This window comes from Larimichthys crocea, chromosome X, assembly GCF_000972845.2.
Source record: "Larimichthys crocea isolate SSNF chromosome X, L_crocea_2.0, whole genome shotgun sequence".
In the NCBI taxonomy this organism is placed as follows: domain Eukaryota; kingdom Metazoa; phylum Chordata; class Actinopteri; family Sciaenidae; genus Larimichthys; species Larimichthys crocea.
Window position 1 is genome coordinate 140,719 of NC_040020.1, and position 25,450 is coordinate 166,168.

Below are 25,450 nucleotides of genomic sequence, written 5' to 3' on the forward strand. Positions count from 1 at the left end.
CGCCTCAACTCTCTGTGATTTACAGAGTTTATGATGGACAGTGAAGTAAACTGCTGAGAGCTGTAGCTGCTGTTAGCTCATGTTAGCTCAGTCTGTTAGCTGCTGTTAACTCAGTTTGTTAGCTGCTGTTAGCTGCTGTTAGCTCATGTTAGCTCAGTCTGTTAGCTGCTGTTAGCTCATGTTAGCTCGATGTGTTAGCTGCTGTTAGCTCATGTTAACTCAGTTTGTTAGCTGCTGTTAGCTCATATTAGCTCAGTTTGTTAGCTGCTGTTAACTCATGTTAGCTCAGTTTGTTAGCTGCTGTTAGCTCAGTCTGTGAGCTGCTGTTAGCTCATGTTAGCTCAGTTTGTTAGCTGCTGTTAGCTAATGGTAGAGGCACTTTGGACCACCGGGAAGAAGAAGAAGAGGAGGTTTACAGGGAATGCTGACGGGGGAGCGGAGCCGGTGTCGTGCCAGAACAGGAGCTGGGCAAGCAGCTGTCAGCAGCTTCTATGGACATAATGGCAGAGGAGAAGAGAGTGAAGAGGACGCTGACGGAGGAAGCTAAGAAGAGAAAAGGAGAGAGTGAGCGAGCAAGAAGCCGCCGGACAAGAGTAAATGTGGGACTGACTTTTAGTGGTTGGTGAGAGCTTGGTGAAATAAAAGGCTGAAAGACAGACGCCGAGCTGGGCTGACTGCTGCTGGACTAGGCAGTGATATCAGCTGCTGCTGGTGATCAGAAGTAATGTAACCAGAACAAATACTCGAGTACAGCTGAACACAGTTACCACAGTGGGTCTTTTGAGGAGTAAACTGTGTCCAGCACTTCACTGAAAGTATCAAATGTCCAGTATAAACAGGAAGAACTAATGCTGCACATACATGTTGTACAGACGGTGGGCAGTCAACAAATCAGCCAGAGTTTGCAATCTTGTACATATGCAGTGTTTAGAGGAGCGACCGGGCAGGAAATGAGGACATACTTAAGTTTGCTGCCTTGTAATTAGACCTCGACAAACAGGCGCACCCTCCCAAAACACGCACGACAACCTCGCTCGAAGACAAACGGCGATAATCTTCAGACGTCTTTTTTTTATTGTGATCGTTTTCATCCGTCATGATCCGAGACGTGAAGCCGTGAGCTCTGTTTTCTTTAAAATATAAATCTACAGACAAACTAACTCAGAGCCACCGCTGGACGCTTCACTACAACACAGGATGACAAAGAACTGGTGCAGAAAAAAGTGCCCATGCAGCAGAATACAGAGTATATTTATCCATCTACAGGCTCAACAGATAAATCTAAAACAATCTCTTCATCACTGAGGAAGACTCTCAGGCACACGGTTATCCATCTGTCCAAAAAATAAAACGTTCACAAACACTTCACAAATCCAAAAGCAAGCTGAGTATCGTCAAAACTAAACTTCTGAAAAAAACAACAAAACATCAAGCAGGATAGAAGTTGGAGAGAAAATGAAGAGTATGTACACTCAGGTGTCCATCAGTGATCGCGACGTCACGTGATGTCGTCGTCACGTCTCCGTGATCCGAAGAAGAAGAAAGTCTGAACGATGCCTCCGATCGAAAAAAGTGTTTGACGGTACGAGACTCTTGTTCTGGCTGGTTTCTGTTGATTCAGACGTTTCGGTCACTGCTCGCTCTGCTGACTTACAAACGATGAGAACATCGACGCCGCTCTCAGAAAGACAAATATTTCACGGCGGCCTCCGACGAGCGGCGTACCGCTTGTAGTGTTGAGGGAAAAAGTTCGACATTTTGGGAAATGCACTTATTCGCTGTTTGACAAAGAACGACGAGAAGATCGACGCCAATCTCGAAAAGAATGGCAACAGCTTAGCATCAACTACCCGTTTCTCTAAAACTGACGTTTTTACGCATATATAACAATCTAACATCGACCTTCTCGTCTGTGCATTTACCAAAATGTCCAAAACTTTTCCTTTAACATTAAACCAGCAGGACGCCGCTCGTCGGAGGCCGCCGTGATCGCCAGAGCTACAACTGGACTGAACTATTAATGCTACATCCCAACATGCATTAATGTATTGGACATATTGTGACTACAAGCACTGGCTGATCAGTAAGAACAGTGTAGGGGCCTCGTCATGTTATTTCCGTTCAACCTCCCTGTTTAGACATTGCTAAATCCTTCAGACCGTTCATTTTTTATAAACTCCTGCGATGCTTTCAGGGAAAAACCCAATTTCATCATCGATTAATCTGCTTAAGAGTGAAAAAAATGCTCCAAGGTGACAAACTCAAAAGATATTTAACTGACATTAATATAAAACTGAGAAAAGTAGCAAACGATCACACACTGGAGGAGCTGTGAGTATCAAACGTTTGGCGTTTATCTTTAAAAAACTGTTGAACTGGTTATCAAAACAGTTGCAGATTATATTTCCACTTTTAGTTTCAGCTCTGATCAACGTCTAAATCCAAATAACTGCCACCGAACCTCGTCTAGTTCCTCTATAATTAGTGCTAAATCTCCCTCCTGAACTGTAAATAAAGCGTTGTTATATTCCGCTGAGGAGCGATCGATCACAGTGAGACCGTAAGAAAGGCGGCGGCGACACGACACTCTGAATCAACACACGCCTCTAGAACAACAGCAGCGCACCGTCAGCCACTTTTCGAACCACTCGTGTACGGAAACATCTTCTTCCTCGTCCTTTGCAGTGCTGGGCGAACAGAAACCTCACGCCGCCCCACGCCCTTTGTCAGCGTTGCCTTGACGACATGCGTGAAGTTAGATTGAACAGACGTGTTCCTGTTTTTTTTTTTTGTTTGTTTTTTAAATTCGAAGAGTCCCAAAAACAAAAATATCCAAATCCCGTCGCTTGTCTTGTGTAAATTTGTGTCCACTCCTAAATATGAGTCGCTCTTCCCTCGGTGGGAGATGATGCGTTCATCCCGCCTTCCTGTCTGTCTGTCTCGCCATCGGTCAGGTGTTCAGTCGTCTTTTTGTAGTTTGTTCTCTTGTCCAGACGGTTGTTGTTTTTTTTGTCATCTCAGGCAACAGACAAAAAAGAAAGAGAGCCATCTCTCTGACCCCTGACCTCTGACTCCCGGTTGTGCCTCTCCTCCTCGGGCTTCGGGGGGCCCCTCAGTCGGGTAAGAGTGTGTGTTCAGGTCAGGGGGGGAGGTTTGGTCTGTCCCAGCATCAGTGGGTGTCTGGAGGACTCGTTCCCTGTTTAGACCGGTTTCCCCTCCGATCTTTTCTCTTTTCTCGCTCTCACTCGTTTTCATTCGCTCTCTTGCTCGCTCGTTCGCTCGTCAGCCTGGGCCCAGACTCCAATCAGCGTCTCCTGGAGGAGAGAGCAGACATTTACTGTAGACGTGGAGAACAACGGCGACACTTTCTCAGACCAAAAACACCGAGTCTGAGTTCATCTAATCAATGTCTCCATGTTGTTACCACTGCTGCTTCAGAATAAAAGCACCAAACTTGTTAAACACAGGGCAGCTTTTATTGTGAAGCAGATAATAATCGCAACTACTTAACAAAAAAAACAACCAAACAAACATTTTAAAAATGTTGTAAGCCATGCTTGCTGTTACCATAGTAACCATTAATACAGCCCAAATTAGTCTGTCCACGTGTCACAAATCTTTACCAAATTTTGATTAAAACATTACGTGAATATCAGGAGTTGGTTCACGAGAAACACAGTAGAAGATGACGTCGTTAAAAAGACAAACAGATGGATGGGTATCTACATGTGTGGTTCCCACCGCGAGGCGTGGAGGAAGAGATGTGATGGTGATTTATTCAAAATTCAAGCTACAGCTGAGCCATCTAGTTTGAGCTTAGCGGGACCATCGTTGGGTTTTTCCAACAGGACAATGACCCCAAACACACATCCAGACTAAATAAGGGAAATCTGACCAAGAAATCATCCGACCTAAAACCCAGCTGAGGTGTTTTGGGATGAGTTGGACCACGGAGAGTGAGCCAGCAAGTTGGAAAACCATTCCAAGTGACAGACACATGAAGCTCAAGACTGTCAAAGCAAAAGAATCTAAAATATAAAACATATTCTGATTTGTTGACCATAATTCAATGTGTTATTTAGTAGTTTTGATCTTCAGTGTGAATCTACGATGTAGAAAGTTATAAAAAATAAAGAAAAACCATTGGATTGAATGGTGTGTCCAAACATTTGGCATGATGTATGAAAAGCAAAAACACAGATTTTTTAAAGAAAATATAACTTTATATCGTCTTATATAAACTTAGTAAAATCCCGTCGCTTGTTTCATGTAAAGTTTTTCACATCACTGCAACGTACCGACAACTGGAACAAAACCTTCAATCATTATGTGACCAAACATTTTTGTTTTCATCGTGTTTAGTTTTGTTGTTTTATTCTGCACTAAATGTATTTTCATTGAGTTTCAGGTATTTACAGTTCAGCTGTGTTCAGCGTTAAAGTTTAACTTTATATTTGTCTTACTGTCAACAAATGAAAAACCAAGAATGTGTTCTGACTTCCTGTCTGTGCCGCTCAGCTCTGAGCCCATTGTTTTGACGTGAATCTCTGAAAACACACAAATATGTAATTAAATGTTTTAAAACGGGAGGACGACGTAACTGCATTTGTTGGGGACCATTTTCAGCGGTGGCGGTGTTTGTGTGTGTGGAATTGAAGGATTGGTGTGTTTTAACAGTTTTTAATAGACAATACACGCATCACTTTGATAGATTCAGTTAGTTTGGATCTTTTAATGGGATTTGTCGATAATAAAATGAACACCATGAGGCTCAAAGACAACATGAGGTCTTATATCTTGATATGATAGTGGTAGATTCGTCCCTGAACTACGTTTCCTGTCTCTGTTCTCCGTTTATTCCTCAAACATCTCAAATTGAAATACAGATTAACCAGCTACAATATGAAACATGTTGACAGATTTTGTGTCATCTTTGTAGTTAAAGTTCTGTCAATAATTTGCATTGAAACAACACCTTCAGACTGATATTACACGATCTTACACGCCACATAAGGATTAATTATACCTATAAAAGACTAGTTCTCAAACTATGGTATGGTAGATCCATGAAGAAGTTTCACCTCTCGTCCATGAGAATGTCCAGGCCGTCGTTCACACCTGGTTCATCAGTGATTCTTGTTGTTATGACGACTGTCATCCGAGTCGTTTAGGTCACCCGGTGTGAACGACAGTCGTTAAGCACACCTGGACCGCTGTTCATGCTGGACCTCGGGTGACCTTAACGACTTGAATGCCAGTCGTTACAGAAACAAGAAGCACTGATGAACCAGGTGTGAACGGCAGTCGTTAAGGACACCTGACCATCGTTCACACCGGACCAACAGGTGACCTTAACGATTCGAGTGTCAGTCGTCATAACAACAAGAAGCACTGACGAACCAGGTGTAAACGGTGGATTAGAAGAAGCTTCACGGACGAGAGGTGAAACGTCTTCACAGATCTACAAGTTAGTCCAGATTTAACCCTTCTCAAAGGAATGTGTGGAAGAACCTTTGAATAAAAATACTACAAATCACTGGAATATAATTTAGAATTGGTCTTGTATTTTGTGTCAATATCAGCCTGCTATGTCGTCAGTGTTCATGTGCATCGCTTGTGCATACATCCATGATTAGTTACGAGCTAAACTGTGACAGTGGAGGTAAAATGAATGGTTCAAAAACCGTGACTGTGGCTCCAAACAGGAAATATCAGGTACACCAAGTTAGCTCTGGTTCTTGACCCGGTTCTTGACCCAGGTACTTGGTGGGCCTGATATTTTTTAAAAGGTGGTACGCGGTGTAAACAGTTTGGTTTCAAATGTTCGTGTTGTGCTGTCGATCCACTCTACAGAAGCAAGAAAGACACACGAGGTGCTGTTGATGTTAACAAAGTATAAACTTCAAGTACATCTTTATTTCCAAATATTCCCAGAGCTTTTACAGAAAATAAATTATCTGACGTGAACTCTTAGCACCTGAAAATCAGAATCAGTTAAAAAGTGCAAATATAAACATTTAAAGTCCTCGACAAAACCTTTCCTCTCTGCTTCCTGGACTAACTCGCTGAAGCCTCGTCTAAAATCCTCGACTCGCCTGTTCTAGCCTACTCCATGAAATGTCTTTGGCTTTTCTCCTGTCGTCTGTCTCGCCTCTCATTTCTCGCCCTTTTCATGCTGTTTAAGGAGATACCAACGAGGTGGAGTCAGTACATAGTGAGAGCCCTAATCCAACGACACATTCTGCGGTTTGTTTGAACGGCGGCGCTTCAGTGATCACGGCTCGCGTCTCACCTTCCTCCGGTCTTGAAGATGAGGTCGGCGTTGGGAGCGCCTTTCGGGTGCTGGTAGCGAGGCCGGCGCTCGCGGTTAGTGTTGGCCGGAGCTGGACGCTGGGCGAGGGACTGCATCATCTCTGTAACATGCAGACAGAAGAATGTGGTTTAATCACGACTGTAATCATTTTGTCAACAAAACACGAAAGCAAGAAAAAGTTCCTCCATCTGTTCAAATTTCTCTCATTCAGAAGCCGATTTAATCGTTTGACATTTAATCAGTCATGTTAGCAACTGAAATCTGATCTTGGAAGGAAATAAGAAACAGATTTATGGACTTAATTCACCAACAGTGCCACAAGAAGCATCAAGAAATGATCTGGAACAACTTGTAAAAACATGCAGGTATTAACATTCATGCATCAGTCAGCTATCTTTCCTGACTATCATGACCAAAACTTCCCAGCAGCAGAAAAGGAGAACGTCCTGCAGAGGCCGTGTAGAGAAAATAAATAAACCTGCGTTTTCTTATCAGCATGACCTGAGATAGAGGCAGAATTTTAAAAGGCGTCACCCTGATGTCGCGATAAAAGTCACAGATTTGGATTTTTAGGTGACCGACTTTCCTGCTCGGACACATTTACCGTCACCGTAGAGTGGAGTAAAAGATGCAATGAACAAAACTAGGGTTCAACGTTGATGTGTTTTCTAAGTCCATTTTTACATGCCCCAAAACATATTGGTTTATTTTTGTTAGAAGTTTAGTTATTAGTGGTTATCAAATTATAACGAAGACTCTAAGCTACCACGCAAGCAAGAAGCTGACGGCTCTTTTACGAAACTTAAGTGCTTAAATGACGTTTCTCTCAAACTTGACGTTTCTGGTAAACTTGACATTTCTCAAACTTGACATTCCTTGTAAACTTGACGTTTCTCTCAAACTTGACGTTTCTCTCAAACTTAAAGTTTCTGGTAAACTTGACTTTCTTGTAAACTTGATTTTTTTTTGTAAACTTGATGTTTCTCTCAAACTTGACCTTTCTTGTAAACTTGACGTTTCTGGTAAACTTGACGTTTCTCTCAAAATTGACGTTTCTCTCAAACTTGACGTTTCCCTCAAACTTGACGTTTCCCTCAAACTTGACGTTTCCCTCAAACTTGAAAAACGACCCCGTTTTATCTGCCTCGTTCTCAAACTTGTGGCAAACTCAACACACCGTAACTAAACGGTAAAATCGTCACCTTCGCTTCAGCTCATAAACTTGTCTTGTCTTTACCTACCGCCATTTCTTCGCCCAAGCGGTATCACATATGTGCAACTCTCAACAAATGTGAGAAGAAAGTGAGAGCTGTTGATGGAGGTAACTAAGGAGTCCTTAGTTACCTCCATCAACAGCTCGGTCCAATTTAGTCATCCTATTGAGGCCTTGAGTTAAGACTGTTGTCTTTTACTAATCTGATATGTTTGGTAGACATGGGGAAGTTGGGTCACATGATGTGGACGTGTGAAGAAATTCTTATTTTCTAAATACTCAGAAGTTATTTTAGTATCACTTCATGTATCCTCTGATGTTTTGATAATGTGTCAATCATTTGTTGATGCTTCACAGTCGGCTTCGTCCGTTTAAGCGAACATAAACGGAGTAAAACTCGGCGGTCGTCGTACCCTGGTAGTCCTCCTGCTCCTGCCTCTCGTTGATGTCCAGCGTCAGTTTCTTCATCCTCATGCGCTCCTCCTGTTCGGCCTGCTGCTGGTTGAAGTGGTTCGCCGCCAGGTGGGACGACAGCGGCACGTTCAGGATCTTATACTGTCGACCAGAAACACACACGTTAGCACGACATACACACGATGTGGGAACAACAAAAGTCTGGTTTAGTTAAATGTGGATTTGGTTTTGACCGCGGTTCCTCTAACGTCCACTTGAGGCTGGCTCCAGAAGCGAGTCAGTCTCCATAAGTCCACATGTTCAAATGTCCCCACACACACACACACACACACACACACACACACACACACAGTGTATGCTTTTATTCACTGCTGCAGTATCCTGATGTTTACATAGAGAAACGTCACTTCCCATCCACACACCTCACCAACACTCCTACAAAGATGTTCAGTGTTCGCTGCAGCTTTCATTTATGAAAAAGTGTTTTATTTTTTTTATTCTTTGCTCGTGTGTTTCTGGCGGCCGTCCTTTACACAGAGTGAACTCGTGTGGACTGAACGCTCCATTAAACCTCAGAGCAACTGGCAGAAAAACTGGACACACCCTACAGTACAAGAGGCCAGCCTCTGCCCGCAAACCACACATTCCACCACTGTGCGCACACACACACACACACACACACACACACACAGTCCAGAGTCAATATTATTCCTGGGCTCAGTCAGACCGAGGCGAGTGTGTGTGGAGGTTTTCTGTTCGACGCTCGTCTCCTCGTTCGCCGTCACATTTTCACTCGTCCACGCGAATGTTTAGAAAACTCCACGACCGTATTTCTGGACTTTTGGGACGCAACGACACGGTCTGGGACAATCACGCCTTCAAGGAGCGTTCACAGAGCGAGACGAGGTGGACACGTCCTCTTGTGAATGTTTAACCTCTAATAATCGTCAGTGAAGAAGATGATTTCTTAGATTTTGAGCCTCTCTCTTCACTGACTTGCTGTAACATGTTTATGTATTAAATAAAAAAGGTTGATCAGCTTAATCTACCGGGACGACCTCGAGCTGACGTGCATTAGCAGAAATAAAAAGAGAAACCGTCTGAATAAATCCTGATTCTGACTGCAGATGAGCAACGTTGGTCGATACCGATCGTTTCGTTTGAGCAGCTGGTGCCTTGAAAAGTTCAAGTTCTCCGTCGAGGTCTGCTAGTTTTTCATGAGCAGTAACTCGATCAAGCTGCATCACCGTAACAGCTGGATGAAGCTGTAATAAACCGGTTATAGATACATTTCTATCCGTCAGGTGCACTCTCACCTGCTGCTTGTTGCCTTTGCGTGTCAGCATGACGAACTGCATGGTGTCGTTGATGTCCGAGTCTCCCTCGCTGATGCACGGCTGTCCGCCGCCGCCCTTCTTCAGCTGACTCTTCAGCTGCAGAGGAATGGCCACGTCCAGCTGGTGCACCTTCACCGTCTCGCCGCTGCGCTGCTGCAGAGACGCAGAGAGAAACGACACGGTGAGAACGAGAGCTGACCTGAGAAGTTTAGAGTGATTTAAACGTTTTCACACCTGCAGGTTCTCCAGCATCATCTTGTCCAGAGCCTGGATGAAGTCCTCGTCCTCGGCGCACGCCACATGTTTCAGTCCACCTCCGCGGATGGTGACCTCCTTCACAAACACACAGGAAGTTAACGCGACAGAACGCTCTCTCGGCACAGACTGCTTAATGACAGCGTGCCGAACACATCACTCATCCTCGACTCATGGCAGTGATTATGGTGCGGACAGATTTATTGGTCGTGGTGATCTCACATTGTTCTCCTCGTCCGTCTCGTTTTCTTTGTTGGAGTCGGTCAGATAGTCGGTGTTCTCCTCCTCCTCTTCCTCCCGCTCCTCTTCTTCATTCTCTGAACCTTCCTGCGGAGACAGAAAAACTGTTTGTCAGCCAAAAAGATCGACGAGTCGTCACGCTGATGCATGAACACAGATCACACCGTCACAGTTTACTTAACAGGCTGGTTATTGTTCTGTTGTTAGGAGGAAATCTGATGATATGTGACAGATAAATGATAATAATCATCATGAAACCTGCAAGACTCCAAGACAACAATCGTGCCACTAAAGTTTATAATCGCTGCGTTTCTCGACACGTTTTGATCTCGGGAAGTTTCCGTCAGCTCGTCGTCTAAAGACCGCGACGTCTGAAGAAGCAGCGGCCGTTTTTAGACGTTATTTTTGTGTAACGAAGCGACAGACGGGCGTCATTCTTTGTGTCCTCGGTTCATCTGTCGTATTTCTTCTCTAACTTCACGTGTCGAAGCACAATGAACCAAAAACAAAAACTGCTCTGCGCCTGCATACTCTCAAAAATAGTTCCTGTACTTCTGAAACGCCGGAGCAGCAGGAACTTATTTTTTTTTTTAAAGGGGTAAAATAAAGTTCTACAAACATTTGCTAGAGCCTGAAAAAAGTTCCTGCAGCTTCTCAACTCCGCAGACTGACAACTTTAAAGATCCTTTAACCAAACTGACAGTGAGACACCGTCAGCTCAGTGCTGACAAACTAATGTTGGATTTGATTTCCAAAGTCTAAAGTTTCGTCGTCTATCAGCGGAGAAATCATCAAAGATAAGACTGACGATGTTCTTTGACCCTCAGAACATTTTAAAACGGGCTTTATTCATTTATTTATCTATTTTATTGACGCGATAAAAGACACTCAAAGTCCGAGTCCCGAGCGAGTCAGCTCGGGATGTTTCCTGAATGTTTCCTCGTTCCCGTCATCTGGACCGGCGTGCACGTCGTACTTTGAGCAGTCGTGAGTTTGTACCCACTGCTGCTGTGTGTGTTACCGTGGTAACCAAATGATGCTGCATAAATAAGGAAGGACGGGTTGATCTACACGTCGCCGACAAACCGACTCACGTCCTCCTCCTGCTCGTTCATCTCGCTCTCGTTTCCCGACTGCTCCTCGGTCTCGGCGCCGCCCTCCTCGTCGTCGTCTCCGTCGTCGTCCTCCTCGTCGAGGCCCTCGCCCTCGCTCATGGCGCTGGAGCGGCCATCCTTCTCCATCGCCAGGCCTTTGAGGAGGAGAACACACACACAGGGTCAGTAATCAGATTACAGCCGGGCGGGTTATGACGGATTACATCATAAATACCTCGACACCGAAGCCCGACCCGGAGAGAGAAACAAAAACTTCAGTTATAAATAGAGCAAACGTTTCGCTTCGTTACCTGGATGACGCGTACTACCAATTACAGGAGGCTAATTATGTAACCATGGCAACAACAAAGAAAGAAAGAAAGAAAGAAATGAAGTCAGGCGGGCGGCCCGAAGCTGGAGATCAGGTTCTGATGGAGGAATGTCTGATCCCGGTTCAGGTATGAAAGGTGAAACAATGGCAGCACTGTTTGGCTTAAAGGGGCCATCCATCACTTTCTCTCTCTCACACACACACACACACACACACACACTAATGTACTTGTAAACAGTTTGGAGGTATTTGTACTCGAGTACTTCCACTTTATGCCGCTTTATTATTAGTTCACACTGTTTTTTTCCATCACTTTCCAGGACTCTTCCAGGATCCTTCCAGGATCCTTCCAGGACTCTTTATTGACAGTCCTTGGATCATTTATCATAAGAAATTCCAAACAAGTGATGGATCTGGAGGAACTCTCCTCCGTCATCCAGTCACACGGTGTCACTGTCACTCGGGCGGAGCTGTGGAGGTGTTTACATTTTTTCTCGGCACATTCCAAGTCAACACCTTGAAACTGTGAAACAAAGCCGGCGATCCTGCAGCTGCAGCCGGTGGGGCCGGATACGCCTGCTGCTTCCTCCTCGTCGGGTTTCAAGATTAAACGACAGCGTGCGGCTCAGATCGGAGTTTTATTTCTCACAGTTTAGATCACGGCACTGCAGCTGAAGCTCTAGAGCTTCTATATTCAAGTCTATGTTCAATCAGAGAGAGACCTTCCTCGACTCAGTTCAGTTGTAGTTTCATGTCTGTGTCTCAAATCATCTCAAACGTCACAAGTAACGGCTCCTGACTTTTAAATTCTGTCGCCTCGATCAGCAGTAGTAACTCTTCACACTTTGATCAACTTTGAAGAACAGCTTGAAACTTTATCGAAGCTGGTACAGAAAATAAGTGTTTGCATCGTTTGGCTGTTGGACTGTTTGTCAGACGTCGTCTCGTGTTTTAAGACCAGAGATCTTCAGATGCATCGACAGACGTTAAATAAGTGTCTGTCAATCGTCTCCGTCACGTCACGGGTTCATGCAGCTTTTGAGAGTAAAACTCAAGGCACTTTTCAAGGTACCCAAAGCCAAACTCTCCAGACTCTCAAAGCTTTGATCGTCAACTTCTCAAATGCTGCTGGGAACCGAAACATTTTCTGTTAACGCTTTTCTAACTTTGAAGGACGATCCAGATTCAAGCATTTTTCAAGGATTATAATCAAAATTAAAGCCTTAACCTTGAACCTTGAAAACATGACAAACTGTAAAGAATCTGTTCGGATGAGTCCGCTCAAAGGAACTCATTCATAATCATCACTCCTGAACCTGTCAGACAGATAAACCGGAGTGAGGAGGAGGACGAGGAGTGACGCGGCACAATCCTCCTCCTACACAAAGTGGAATGTTGCTCAGCCGGGACGACCGGTGAGACCGGCTGCTCCACACACACACTAATTACATGCCACATATATTCTACATGTGCACTACTCGTACCTAGTTTGACGAGCACCTCCCTCTCCAGGTCGACGACCTGCTTGGTGGCCTCCTCCAGGGAGCAGCTGAGCCTCATCTTGGGCCTCAGCAGCTCCAGGGTGTCGCTGATCATGTAGTCGATGTCGATGGGGAACGGATGGTCCTTGGTCCAAACGTCGATGCTCTTCTTCCACCAGATGTAGCGCTGCAGACACACACCACATCACGTTATTCACTCACATACGTCAAACACTCTGCAGACTCGAGGTGCACGAGGCGCACACGTGCCTGGAAGTAGATGAGGAAACAGTCGAGCTTCCTCTTGCTCGAGCCGCGGTCGAAGTACTGGCCGCAGGTGTCGAGCAGAGTGCACACCAGCCGGATGCGGAACAGATGCTCCGGCGGGTCCAGCGAGCTCGGGCTGCCGTCCTGGCTGATCCCGAAGGAGATGAAGGAGAAGAGGGTGCGGAAGATGACGGCCGACTCCACCATGCGGTAGTTGTAGAGCTCGCCCAGGAACTTGGCGCTGCTGATCCGCCGCTGGTTGAACTTGGGCTGGTTGACCTGAAGACGGACGGAGGGACAGCGTGGGAGAAGACACTTCAGTCAAAGCATTAAAATCTATAGATTTATTATCAATGATGCATAAACATGGAAGAAACATTTTAACGTTGCAGCTTTCTAGTTTAGAAATATTTAGAATATGTCGAGACGCTTCATGTCGATCCATTCATCATTAATTATTCAGAAACTTTTCTGATCATCGCTTCGTCGTTTGAGTCAAAATTTCAGCTTCTCGTGTGTGAAACTAAATTAAACGACTTCCTGTTGGTCTGTTTGTTTTCATGGAATCTCTCTGAGCTGCTCGGTTACGTGTCGATGTGACTTTTCTAAAGACGTTTCCACATTGTTGTTGTCACAGAGTGAAACAATGTGAAGTTACGCAAAAGACTTCCAGCTCAGGATGCAGCCGGACGGCATTCTCACGTATCCGCGACATCTCCACATGACAGTCGGCTGTCAGACGTGTCAATAAGGATGAGTGTGTTCTCTCCTCTCGTCTGTCAGCAGTTACATAAGCGTTACGACATCGGGTTACCTCCATGCCCAGCCGGATGTCCTCCAGCACGCCGTCCACCACGTGGATGCCCACGTCCTCCTGGTAGGCCACCAGGCCGGCGAGCAGGTTGGCCACGCAGTGGATGCTGTTGTACTTGACGTTCCAGATGTTGACCATGCAGCAGATCAGGTAGCTCTTCACCTCGGGGTCCTGCCAGGGCAGCTTGCGCATCTGCCTGAGCACCTTCTCGGTGGTGACCTTGGACAGGTCCTTGTAGAGCAGCTTGCGGATGTACTCCTGCAGCGGCGGCCGCTTCTTCTTCACCGTCTTCTCCACGGGCGGCGGGTTGCAGTAGTAGTAGGCGTTCTCCACCATCGTCACGTAGCGGGCGTCCAGATGCTGCGCCTGCTTCTTACGCATCATTTGCTCCTGAAAGGGCAGAGAGGAGATCAGCTGGTTAGACCAAGACGACTGATACGGAGGTCGATGTTCAGATCAGGTCAATGATCCTGATGTGTGTTCACACAGTTTCCTGTGAACTCTGTATCGTGTGACTGTCGTACTAACCAGCAGGACGCTGGTGCGCAGGTGAGAGTCAGGTGACCTGAAGAGGAAGCGTCCGCAGGTCTCCAGCAGCGTGCAGGCCATCTCGATGTGATGATGGGTGAAGTCGGACAGCAGCATCTGTCGGGACACACGGACGTTTTTTTTTATTAAAACATCTTGACGATGGACGCAGATTTAAACATTTAACATCTTAATAAAACTTTAATTTTCACAACAAACAAGTTTAGAAGTAACAAATACTGCCTTGCTTTTCTAAATGACTCCAGCTGCTGTCTTTGTTCTGTCTGTGAGAACACAGGAGGATAAAAATCACTCCACACATCTAAGTCTCTTCACATTCTTCAAACAGAGACACGATTGTCCTCAGAGTGAGGCGGAACACACCTCAGTGCTCGCCGAAAGACGTCTTATCTTATATTTATGATACAATGAACTAAAGACGCTCGAGCAGCAGTGCGAGCTTCGCCTCTCGCTCAGGCCGCAGGCCAGAGCTGAAGCCTGCAGACACTGAGCAGGGCAGAAAAAGTAGTTCCACCTTCTGTGTTTTTAATTAGAAAATGTTTAAAGTTCATCTTCTACTAAAAAAGGTCACAACTCCTGTGTGTGTGTGTGTTGTTGGGTCAGATCAGCCACCTTCAGACAGTGCAGCGTGTCCGTCTTGGAGAACATCTTGAACTTGGCGAGCTCCCCGATGAATCGGACCGTTTTGTTCTTCGTCTCGATGTTGATCTGATCCTTCTTCCGGATCTGAAGCAAAAAAAAACAAAACACGAGTGTTAGTTCACTTCTGCAGACTTTGAGAGCACAGAAAATAAAAACCTTCCTGTGTGTGTTCATGTTTGTTTCAATGATTCAAATCTAAACTTGTGTCACGTCACAATCAAACTCTTTTTATTGATCCTCGGACACATTAGAGGACGTACGTGAAACCTGAAGTCGCCCTTCAGCATGGAGCAGAGATCCTCGGCCACGTCCGACATGCAGGGATGAAGAGTCGCCACCAGGCGAGAGTAGAAGGGCAGAAGGTCCAACCTGCAGGACGAGGACGAATCACAACGTTAGATATGATGACAGCGCCCCCAGGTGGTGTGTGACGACACAGGACGAAGATCAACAGACAGGGCTCGGATATTTTAAAAGAGCAGTTGTAGATCGTAGTAGATGACGCCGTTACCTCTGTCTGGGGACGGTGAAGAGCGCTCGGACGAGCTTCCTCCTGTTCGACTTGGTGTTCATGTTCATGCAGAAGTCCATGGCGGCCTGCAGGAGTCGACACAAGGCTCACAAGTTATTCAGAAGTTTCACAACCTGCCGTTACTCGTCTGTAACACTGCATGATGTGTACGAGCTCAGCTGGACACACTCTGACTGAGATTTGACTGTAAAATGAGTAATGCGACTCTTCACAGGCTGAAGTCGTACAGTGTGTATCATTTTGTTTCTACCACGTCATCTCAGCGAGATAATCGCAGCGTTAAGTGTCTCGTCTGTTTCTCGTCACCTTGTCTATCAGGTCTCTGTTGACACAGTTGGGCAGCTGCTGGATGAAGGCGTCCACGATGAGCTTCAGGTGGGACCCCGTGTTGGCCTCTTCATCCTCTTGTTCTACAAACACAAATAACAAACTTCACTCTCCTTTAAAAGCCCGTCAGGTCAGATCAGAGTTAGTCTCCGGCTTAGCTTCAGTCTTAGTTACCTTGCTCGTCCAGCAGTTTTTTGGCCAGCTCTTCGTTTTCCGCCTCGTCCGCTCCCTCCAGTTCGAGAGGTTCGTCCGCGATGTCCAGAGCCTCCAGCTCCAGCTCCAGCTCCTCCGTGGTGCTGGCCGAGTCCTTCCCCTCTCTGCCGTCTGACACACACAGCAGCAGCAGCACAGTCAGAATAAAACTCTGCATGTTTGTGTGTGTGTCTGTCTTCACCTGTGGATTCATTAAACGTACCTTTGGCGTCGTCCTTGTCTTTGCCCTGGCCGCTCTTCTCGTTGTCCTTGAAGAGGATGGCGGGGACGAAGGCCTTCAGGTCCACCAGGTTCTCGTAGAAGTTACGAGCGTCTTCGTCCTCCCAGATCCCTCCCTCCAGGTCGTACTCGCCGGGCTTACCGGGGGTGAAAATATCGATGCCGGGGCCGTGTTCTGAGAGCAGAGAGAGGACGACATGTTCAACTCAGCAGGAGTCGATATCTGACTCGTTTAAATGAAAACAAACTGGAAAGAGGTCACACACACCCTCCTGAACCGTCTTGTCCTGAGGCAGGTCTGGCATGTTCTCATCCAGCAGGTCGGCGAGGGACTGAGTGTTGGCCAGCAGCTTCTGGTACGACGTGGCGAACTCTTCGTACTGCTTGTGTCTGTCCTCGCTCAGCTCTCCTTTGGAATGTAAGATACGCCTGACGGGAGAGAAAACGTCAGCCTGAACATCTCGAACGACGGACAGAAGAGCTGAAGCCGTGCGCTCTGGTCCGACACTCACCTGTTCTGCCTCTCGGTGTTCTGCAGCTCGCGGTGGTCCTTCTTCAGGTGCTTGGTGAGCGACGTGAAGTATTCCCTCAGCAGGTTCTGGAAGGGCTGCTGCTTCTCCGTGCTGATTATCTCGCTCGGAGGGAAGCCCAAGCCGAACTTCTCGGCGGCATGCTTCACCTTGCGTGGCACGAGGCCGGCGATGTCATCGCCGCAGTGCTTACAGAAGCTGATGACCACCGACACGTGAGTGTGAGTCTCCCGGTCGGTGCTGATGATGTTTTTCAGCTGCTCGTAAATGAGCGAGAGGCCCTCTTTGTCCGTGAAGAGCCCGACGATGGTGAGCTCGGCGATGAAGCGCAGGTCGGTGCGCAGCTTGCTCACGTTGGGCGCCTTGTCCTCCTTCCTCGCCTCAAAGTGCTTCTTCCACGCCTGCAGCAGCAGCGGGGCGAACTCGGCGTAGCGCTGGTGGAAGAGCGAGCACAGGTGGACGGCGCAGCCCACGTCGGATATCTTCAGCTTGGCCTCCACGACGGAGCTCACCGCCTCGCCGATGTACTTGCTGAGGTTGAGCGAGGCGAAGTCGTTGGAGAGCGAGTCGCGCTGCTGCTCGGTGAGCGTGCGCAGCTTCTTGACGAAGGCGGTGTTCTTCTTGAGGCTGGAGTCCAGCCGGCTGAAGAAGGCCTCTTCGGGTCGACCCTCCTGAGCGTTCTGGTTCTTGCTGCGGAGTTCCTTCCTGCACTGATGGCGCTCCCAGGCCTCCTGGTGCAGCTGATGGCCCTCCTCCTTCTCCCTGCAGAAACGAGGAAAAATGGAGAAACATAATTAAGGTCGTCAATCAGAGATGAATTCACACGTGAGGAGGATCAGCGGTGACACAAAGTTTCAGCATGACTCACTTCAGGAGAGCCGCCTCCTCCTCGCGTTGCCGTTTGGCCTCCTCCTCCTGAAGCTTCCTCTCCTGCTCCTCCTGCTGCCTCTTCTCCTCCTCCTCTTTCTTCTTCTGCTCCTCCTCTGCTTTCTGTTTCTCCTCCTCTTTCTTCCTGCGCTCCTTCTCCTCTTTCTTCTTCTTCTCCTCCTCCAGGCGCTTCCTCTTCTCCTCCTTGCCACCGCCGCCTCCTCCACCTCCGTCTTTTTTGCCGCTCATTTTGGCCTCGTCTTTCACTTTGTCTCGAGCGGACGCTGGCCTCCTCTCGCCGTCTCTGTCCTTTTCTTTTTCCTTGTTGCCGAAGGAGCAAACGTCTTTCTCGTCCATGTTTACTGAGCGCTTGTGTTCAGCAGGCATACTGTGGGAAGACGGCGACAAACGTCAGTTCATGGAAATTTCCCAAAGGAGCACGGGGCACCTGTTCTTTCTCTCTCTCCCCAGGTCACATTTTTTAACTTCACACACTGAAATTCAGCATTCACATGGTGGACAACATGAGGATGCTCACGGTCATTTGGGCTTTTTGATACCACCTACCGTTTGGCATTAGTGTCCACTAGTTGGAGGGGCTTCATTTAGAGATTTTCTGTGTCTCTCAGCAGTCACTCACACACAGACAGAGCACAGCTGCAGTTACAGCTCTGACCTGCAGCTGACCCTGGTTGCTCGGCAACCTCCAGCTGCCTTTGACTAACTTTACTGAAGTCTCTGTGCTGCTGCAGTGTCAGTAATAATGTCTGTCAGACACTCTCTACATTTATTTACACAGTTTATAGTTACTTCATGTTCTTTGCTATCACATTATTGATTGCTCTCTGTAAAAGCTGGTTGTAGAATATCACAATTTAAACTTAGAAACAATATTTCTACACACAGATAGTCAACAGGTCCAGCTGAACCATTTTCTTAAAGCTGCCTCACATGATGGTTGGCCACCAGGGGGCAGAATAACATCAAAACATGCTTCGTTAATAATTGGTCTGTCTGGACTGACTGACGACAGACCCTGGACGTTGTCTCTGTGACGTCCCCGCAGACCGTCTAAAACCTGGACGTAGTCTCCGTGACGTCCCCGCAGACTGTCTAAAACCTGGACGTAGTCTCCGTGACGTCCCCGCAGACTGTCTAAAACCTGGACGTAGTCTCCGTGACGTCACCGCAGACCGTCTAAAACCTGGACGTAGTCTCCATGACGTCCCCGCAGACTGTCTAAAACCTGGACGTAGTCTCCGTGACATCCCAGCAGACCGTCTAAAACCTGGACGTAGTCTCCGTGACGTCCCCGCAGACTGTCTAAAACCTAGACGTAGTCTCCGTGACGTCCCCGCAAACTGTCTAAAACCTAGACGTAGTCTCCTTGACGTCCCCGCAGACTGTCTAAAACCTGGACGTAGTCTCCGTCACGTCCCTACCGTTTGGCATTAGTGTCCACTAGTTGGAGGGGCTTCATTTAGAGATTTTCTGTGTCTCTCAGCAGTCACTCACACACAGACAGAGCACAGCTGCAGTTAATTGCTCTGACCTGCAGCTGACCCTGGTTGCTCGGCAACCTCAAGCTGCCTTTCACTAACTTTGTTGAAGTCTCTGTGTCTCTAACTGCTAGCTCGCTCGTTAGCCGCAGCTGCGTCGCCTGCTATAGCATAGCAACATTAGCTCCCCGTTTTATATATATATATATCACATCACAGCTGATGAACTCGCGTCGTGTCAGCCTTTAAATGTTCAGCTGTGGATTTTAAACTTTTATTAAATCCACGATAATAAAAATAAAAACAGTTAGCATCAGCGCGGCTAACGCGCTCGGCTAAGGCCGCCCGTAGACGGATGTAAACAAACGTTTTGACAACGTTTAACCAACAGTTAGACAACATAACACCGGCACGGCGTGGACACACGGTGGTACGGGACTCGAACCCGCGGTGAGCAGCTGTGTGCGCGGTGTGAGAGTTTAAATAAAAGAAGTTTTTACCTGCTAACGAAGCTAAACAAACATCAGGACGTTAGCCTGCGCTCCGCGTCAAGGACCCGCCCCGCCTCTCAGGCTGCGGCCGCAAACATGCCTGACTAAAAATAAATATTTCATTTGTGATATATCTACACAGTCATTTTATATTTAGGTTCATGCTTTACCCAACACATATATATCATATTTTTCCACATATATCTGTATTTATTGCACATTTCTCCTTTCTTACTTTGCACTAAATCTATACTGCCAATTTGCTGTATGTACTTTTGTACAATATAATTTATTTACTATTGCTATTTTGATATTTTATTATGTATAGTTTGCTCTTTATATTTTTATTCTTATGTTGTCTATCGTCACTGTGTGTAATGCTGCTGCTGCTGCACTGTAATTTCCCAACTTGGGATAAATAATAAAGTCTATCTATCTATCTATCTATCTATCTGTCTGTCTGTCTATGTATCTATCTGTCTGTCTGTCTGTCTGTCTGTCTGTCTATGTATCTGTCTATCTATCTGTCTGTCTGTCTGTCTGTCTATCTGTCTATCTATCCGTCTATCTATCCCGATGAATGGACCAGTTTTGTTTCTTCGTCTCGATGTTGATCTGATCCTTCTTCCGATCTGAAGCAAAAAAAAAACAAAACACGAGTGTTAGTTCACTCTGCAGACTTGGAGAACACGAGAAATAAAAACCTTCCTTGTGTGTTCATGTTTGTTTCAATGATCAAATTAAACTTGTGTCACGTCACAATCAACTCTTTTATTGATCCTCGGACACATTAGAGGACGTACGTGAAACCTGAAGTCGCCCTTCAGCATGGAGCAGAGATCCTCGGCCACGTCCGACATGCAGGGATGGAAGTCGCCACCAGGCGAGAGTAGAAGGGCAGAAGGTCCAACCTGCAGGACGAGGACGAATCACAACGTTAGATGAGATGAACAGAGCGCCCCCAGGTGGTGTGGTGACGACACAGGACGAAGATCAACAGACAGGGCTCGGAATATTTTAAAAGAGCAGTTGTAGATGTAGTAAGATGACGCCGTTACCATCTGTCTGGGGACGGTGAAAGAGCGCTCGGACGAGCTTCCGCCTGTTCGACTTGGGTGTTCATGTTCATGCAGAAGTCCATGGCGGCCTGCGGGAGTCGACAAAAGGCTCACAAGTTATTCAGAAGTTCACAGCCTGCGTTACTCGTCTGTAACAGTGCATGATGTGTACGAGCTCAGCTGGACACACTCTGACTGAGATGTGACTGTAAACTGAGTCATGTGACTGAAGTCGTACAGTGTGTACATTTGTTTTACCACGTCATCGTCAGGGAGATAATCGCCGCGTTAAGGTCTCGTCTGTTTCTCGTCACCTTTGTCTAATCAGGTCTCTGTTGACAAGTTGGGCAGCTGCTGGATGAAGGCGTCCACGATGAGCTTCAGGTGGGACCCGCGGTTGGCCTCTTCATCCTCTGTGTTCACAAACAAATAACAAACTTCACTCCTTTAAAAGCCCGTCAGTCAGATCAGAGTTTAGTCTCGGGCTTAGCTTCGTCGGTCTTAGTTACCTTGCTCGCAGCATTTTTGGCCAGCTCTTCGTTTTCCGCCTCGTCCGCGCCCTCCAGTTCGAGAGTTCGTCCGCGATGTCCAGAGCCTCCGCTCCAGCTCCAGCTCCTCCGTGGTGCTGGCCGAGTCCTTCCCCTCTCGGCCGTCTGACACACACAGCAGCAGCACCAGTCAGAATAAAACTCTGCATGTGTGTCCGTCTTCACCTGTGGATTCATTAAACGTACCTTTGGCGCGTCCTCTTTGCCCTGGCCGCTCTTCTCGTTGTCCTTGAAGAGGATGGCGGGGACGAAGGCCTTCAGGTCCACCAGGTTCTCGTAGAAGTTACAGCGTCTTCGTCCTCCCAGATCCCTCCCTCCAGTCGGACTCCCGGGCTTACCGGGGTGAAAATATCGATGCCGGGGCCGTGTTCTGAGAGCAGAGAGAGGGCGACATGTTCAACTCACAGGAGTCGATAATTGACTCGTTTAAATGAAAACAAACTGGAAAGAGGTCACACACCCTCCTGAACCGTCTTGTCTTGAGGCAGGTCTGGCATTTTCTCATCCAGCAGGTCGGCGAGGGACTGAGTGTTGGCCAGCAGCTTCTGGTACGACTGGCGAACTCTTCTACTGCTTGTGTCTGTCCTCGCTCAGCTCTCCTTTGGAAGTGAATATAAACGCCTGACGGGAGAGAAAACGTCAGCCTGAACACTCGAACGACGGACAGAAGAGCTGAAGCCGTGCGCTCTGGTCCGACACTCACCTGTTCTGCCTCTCGGTGTTCTGCGGCTCGCGGTGGTCCTTCTTCAGGTGCTTGGTGAGCGACGTGAAGTATTCCCTCAGCGGTTCTGGAGGGCTGCTGCTTCTGCGTGCTGATATCTCGCTCGGAGGGAAGCCCAAGCCGAACTTCTCGGCGGCATGCTTCAACCTTGCGTGGCACGAGGCCGGCGATGTCATCGCCGCAGTGCTTACAGAAGTCTGATGACCACCGACACAGTGAGTGTGAGTCTCCCGTCGGTGCTGGATGATGTTTTTTCAGCTGCTCGTAAATGAGCGAGAGCCCTCTTTGGCCGTGAAGAGCCCGACGATGGTGAGCTCGGCGATGAAGCGCAGGTCGGTGCGCAGCTTGCCTCACGTTGGGCGCCTTGTCCTCCTTCCTCGCCTCAAAGTGCTTCTTCCACGCCTGCAGCAGCAGCGGGGCGAACTCGGCGTAGCGCTGGTGGAAGAGCGAGCACAGGTGGACGGCGCAGCCCACGTCGGATATCTAGCTTGGCCTCCACGACGGAGCTCACCGCCATCGCCGATGCTGAGTGTGAGGTTTGAGCGAGGCGAAGTCGTTGGAGAGCGAGTCGCGCTGCTGCTAGCGTGAGCCGTGGCGCAGCTATCTGACAAGAGGTGTTCTTCTTTGAGGCTGGAGTCCACCGGCTGAAGAAAGCCTCTTCGGGTTCGACCCTCCTGAGCGGTTCTGGTTCTTGCTGCGGGTTCCTTCCTGCACTGATGGCGCTCCCAGGCCTCCTGGTGCAGCTGGTGGCCCTCCTCCTTCCCCTGCAGAAACGAGGAAAAATGGAGAAACATAATAAAGGTGTCAATCAGAGATGAATTCACACGTGAGGAATCAGCGGTGACACAAAGTTTCAGCATCACTCACTTCAGGAAGCCGCCTCCTCCTCGCGTTGCCGTTTGGCCTCCTCCTCCTCGAAGCTCTCCCTCCTGCCCTCCTCCTGCTGCCCTTCTTCTCCCTCCTCTTTCTTCTTCTGCTCCTCCTCTGCTTCTGTTTCTCCTCCTCTTTCTTCTTCCTGCGCCCTTCTCCTCCTCTTCTCTTCTTCTTGCTCCTCCGCATCCAGAGCACGTCTCATCTTTGCACGTCTTGCACGTCTCACGGATCTGGCACCTCCTCGGTTTTCCGTCTCGTTTCCTCGTTCTTGTCCTGTCTCGCGCGTCGGCGCCATCGCCGTCTCTGTCCTTTTCTTTTCCTTGTTGCCGAAGGAGCAAACGTCTTTCTCGTCCATGTTTACTGACGCTTGTGTTACAGGCAGGCATACTGTGGGAGACGGCGACAAACGTCAGTTCATGAAAATTGTCCCCAAAGGAGCACGGGGCACCTGTTCTTCTCTCTCCCCCAGGTCACATTTTTTAACTTCACACACGTGAAATTCAGCATTCACATGGTCGACAAGATGGGATGCTCACGGTCATTTGGGCTTTTTGATGACACCTACCGTTTGGCATTAGTGTCCCACTGTTGGAGGGGCTTCATTTAGAGATGTTCTGTGTCCTCAGCGAGTCACTCACACACAGACAGAGCACAGCTGCATTAATTGCTCTGACCTGCAGCTGACCCTGGTTGCTTGGCAACCTCAAGCTGCCTTTGACTGACTTTAAGTCTCTGTGCTCTGCCTGTCAGTCAATAAATGTCTGTCAGACACACTCTACATTAATTTACACAGTTTATACATTACTTCATGTTAATTGTTATCACATTTTGATTACTCCTGTAAAAGCTGGTTGTACAATATCACAATTTAAACTTAGAAACAATATTTCTACACACAGATATGCAACAGGTCCAGCTGAACCATTTCGTTAAACGCTCCCTCACGATGATGGTTGTGGCCACCAGGGGCGAATAAAAGAAATCAAACATGCTTCGTTAATAAGTGGAAAAAGGTACTGTCTGGACTGACTGAGGACAGACACGGGACGTAGGCTCCGTGATGTCCCCAGCAGACTGTCTAAAACCTGGACGTAGTCTCCGTGACGTCACCGCAAGACCGTCTAAAACCTGGACGTAGTCTCTGTGACGTCCCCGCCCAGCAGACTGTCTAAAACCTGGACGTAGTCTCCATGACGTCCCCGCAGACCGTCTAAAACCTGGACGTATATTCCCCGTGACGTCCCCACGGAGACTGTCTAAAACCTAGACGTAGTCCTCCGTGACGTCCCCACAGAGAGGGGCCGGCTAAAAGAAAACCTGGACGTAGTCTCCGTACTTCCCCAGACTGTCTAAAACCCTGGACTAGTCTCCGTGACGTCCCCCGCAGACTGTCTAAAACCTGGACGTCAGTCCGTGACGTCCCCGCAGACTGTCTAAAAACCTGGACGTAGTCTCCGTGACGTCCCCGCAGACTGTCTAAAACCTGGACCGTAGTCTCCGTGACGTCCCCGCGCAGACTGTCTAAAAACCTGGACGTAGTCTCGGAGACGTCCCCGCAGACTGTCAAAAAACCTGGACGTAGTCTCTGTGACGTCCCCGCAGACTGTCTAAAACCTGGACATAGTCCTACGTGACGCCCCGCAGACCGTCAAAACCTGGACGTAGTCTCGAGACGTCCCCGCAGACTCTAAAAACCGGGACGTAGTCTCTGTGACGTCCCCGCAGACTGTCTAAAACCTGGACGAGTCGCCGTGACGTCTCGCAGACTGTATAAAACCTGGACTAGCTCCGTCACGCCCCGCAGACGGCTAAAACCTGACGTAGTCTCCGTGACGTCCTACGGTTGGCATTAGTGTCCACTAGTTGGAGGGGCTTCATTTAGAGATTTCTGTGTCTTCAGCAGTCACTCGCACACAAGACAGAGCACAGCTGCAGTTAATGCTCTGACTGCAGCTGACCCGGGTTGCTTGGCAACCTCCAGCTGCCTTTCACTAACTTACTGAAGTCCCTGTGTCTCTAACTGCTAGCTCGCTCGTTAGCCGCAGCTGCGTCGCCTGCTATAGCATAGCAACATTACCTCCCGTTATATATATATATATTATATATATATATATATATATATATATATATAATATATAATATATATTCACACGCTGATGAACTCGCGTCGTGTCAGCCTTTAAATGTTCAGCTGTGGATTTTAAACTTTTATTAAATCCACGATAATAAAAATAAAACAGGTAGCATCAGCGCGGCTAACGCGCTCGGCTAAGGCCGCCCGTAGACGGATGTAAACAAACGTTTTTGACAACGTAACCAACAGTTAGACAACATAACAATAACACCCGGCCCGCGTGGACACACGGTGGTAGGGACTCGAACCCGCGGTGACAGCTGTGTGCGCGGTGTGAGAGTTTAAATAAAAGAAGCTTTTACCTGCTAACGAAGCTAAAAAAACAAACATCAGGACGTTAGCCTGCGCTCCGCGTCAAGGACCCCCCGCCCCGCCTCTCAGGCTGCGGCCGCACACATGCCTGACTAAAAATAAATATTCATTTGTGATATATCTACACAGTCATTTTATGTTTAGGTTCATGCTTTACCCAACACATGTCCACACAT

The 25,450-nt window shown here is 47.8% G+C and overlaps 1 protein-coding gene across 4 annotated transcripts; it reads right to left on the reverse strand.

Moving 5' to 3' along the window:
• Nucleotides 1-1,051: 1,051 nt before the first annotated feature.
• On the reverse strand, nt 1,052-19,738 carry upf2 (UPF2 regulator of nonsense mediated mRNA decay). Of its 4 annotated transcripts, none has more exons than XM_027282873.1 (21): nt 19,081-19,129; nt 17,640-18,026; nt 16,754-17,533; nt 16,510-16,670; nt 16,225-16,416; nt 15,984-16,133; nt 15,789-15,892; nt 15,462-15,547; nt 15,211-15,319; nt 14,921-15,034; nt 14,288-14,404; nt 13,760-14,149; nt 12,949-13,224; nt 12,682-12,865; nt 10,867-11,021; nt 9,755-9,859; nt 9,512-9,610; nt 9,257-9,430; nt 7,940-8,081; nt 6,293-6,413; nt 1,052-3,311 (listed from the first exon to the last, which is right to left on the reverse strand). In XM_027282873.1, exons 1-21 carry the CDS (start codon nt 19,116-19,118, stop codon nt 3,305-3,307), a joined length of 3,891 nt encoding a protein of 1,296 aa, XP_027138674.1. In that variant the 5' UTR covers nt 19,119-19,129; the 3' UTR covers nt 1,052-3,304. The 4 variants fall into 4 exon arrangements, with proteins under 4 accessions (XP_027138674.1, XP_027138672.1, XP_027138671.1 ...); XM_027282871.1 differs by having other exon boundaries at nt 1,052-3,314; XM_027282870.1 differs by lacking the exons at nt 1,052-3,311; nt 19,081-19,129 and adding exons at nt 5,880-6,175; nt 19,638-19,738.
• Nucleotides 19,739-25,450: the final 5,712 nt, after the last annotated feature.

Coding starts and splice junctions, on each gene's coding strand:
- upf2 (XM_027282869.1), bottom strand. CDS start 19,118: ATGAAGCCCCTCCAACTAGTGGACACTAATGCCAAACG. Junction 14,405..14,920: donor ACACGCTGCACTGTCTGAAG/GTGGCTGATCTG, acceptor GTGTCCCGACAG/ATGCTGCTGTCCGACTTCAC. Junction 14,150..14,287: donor TGCGCACCAGCGTCCTGCTG/GTTAGTACGACA, acceptor CTGCCCTTTCAG/GAGCAAATGATGCGTAAGAA.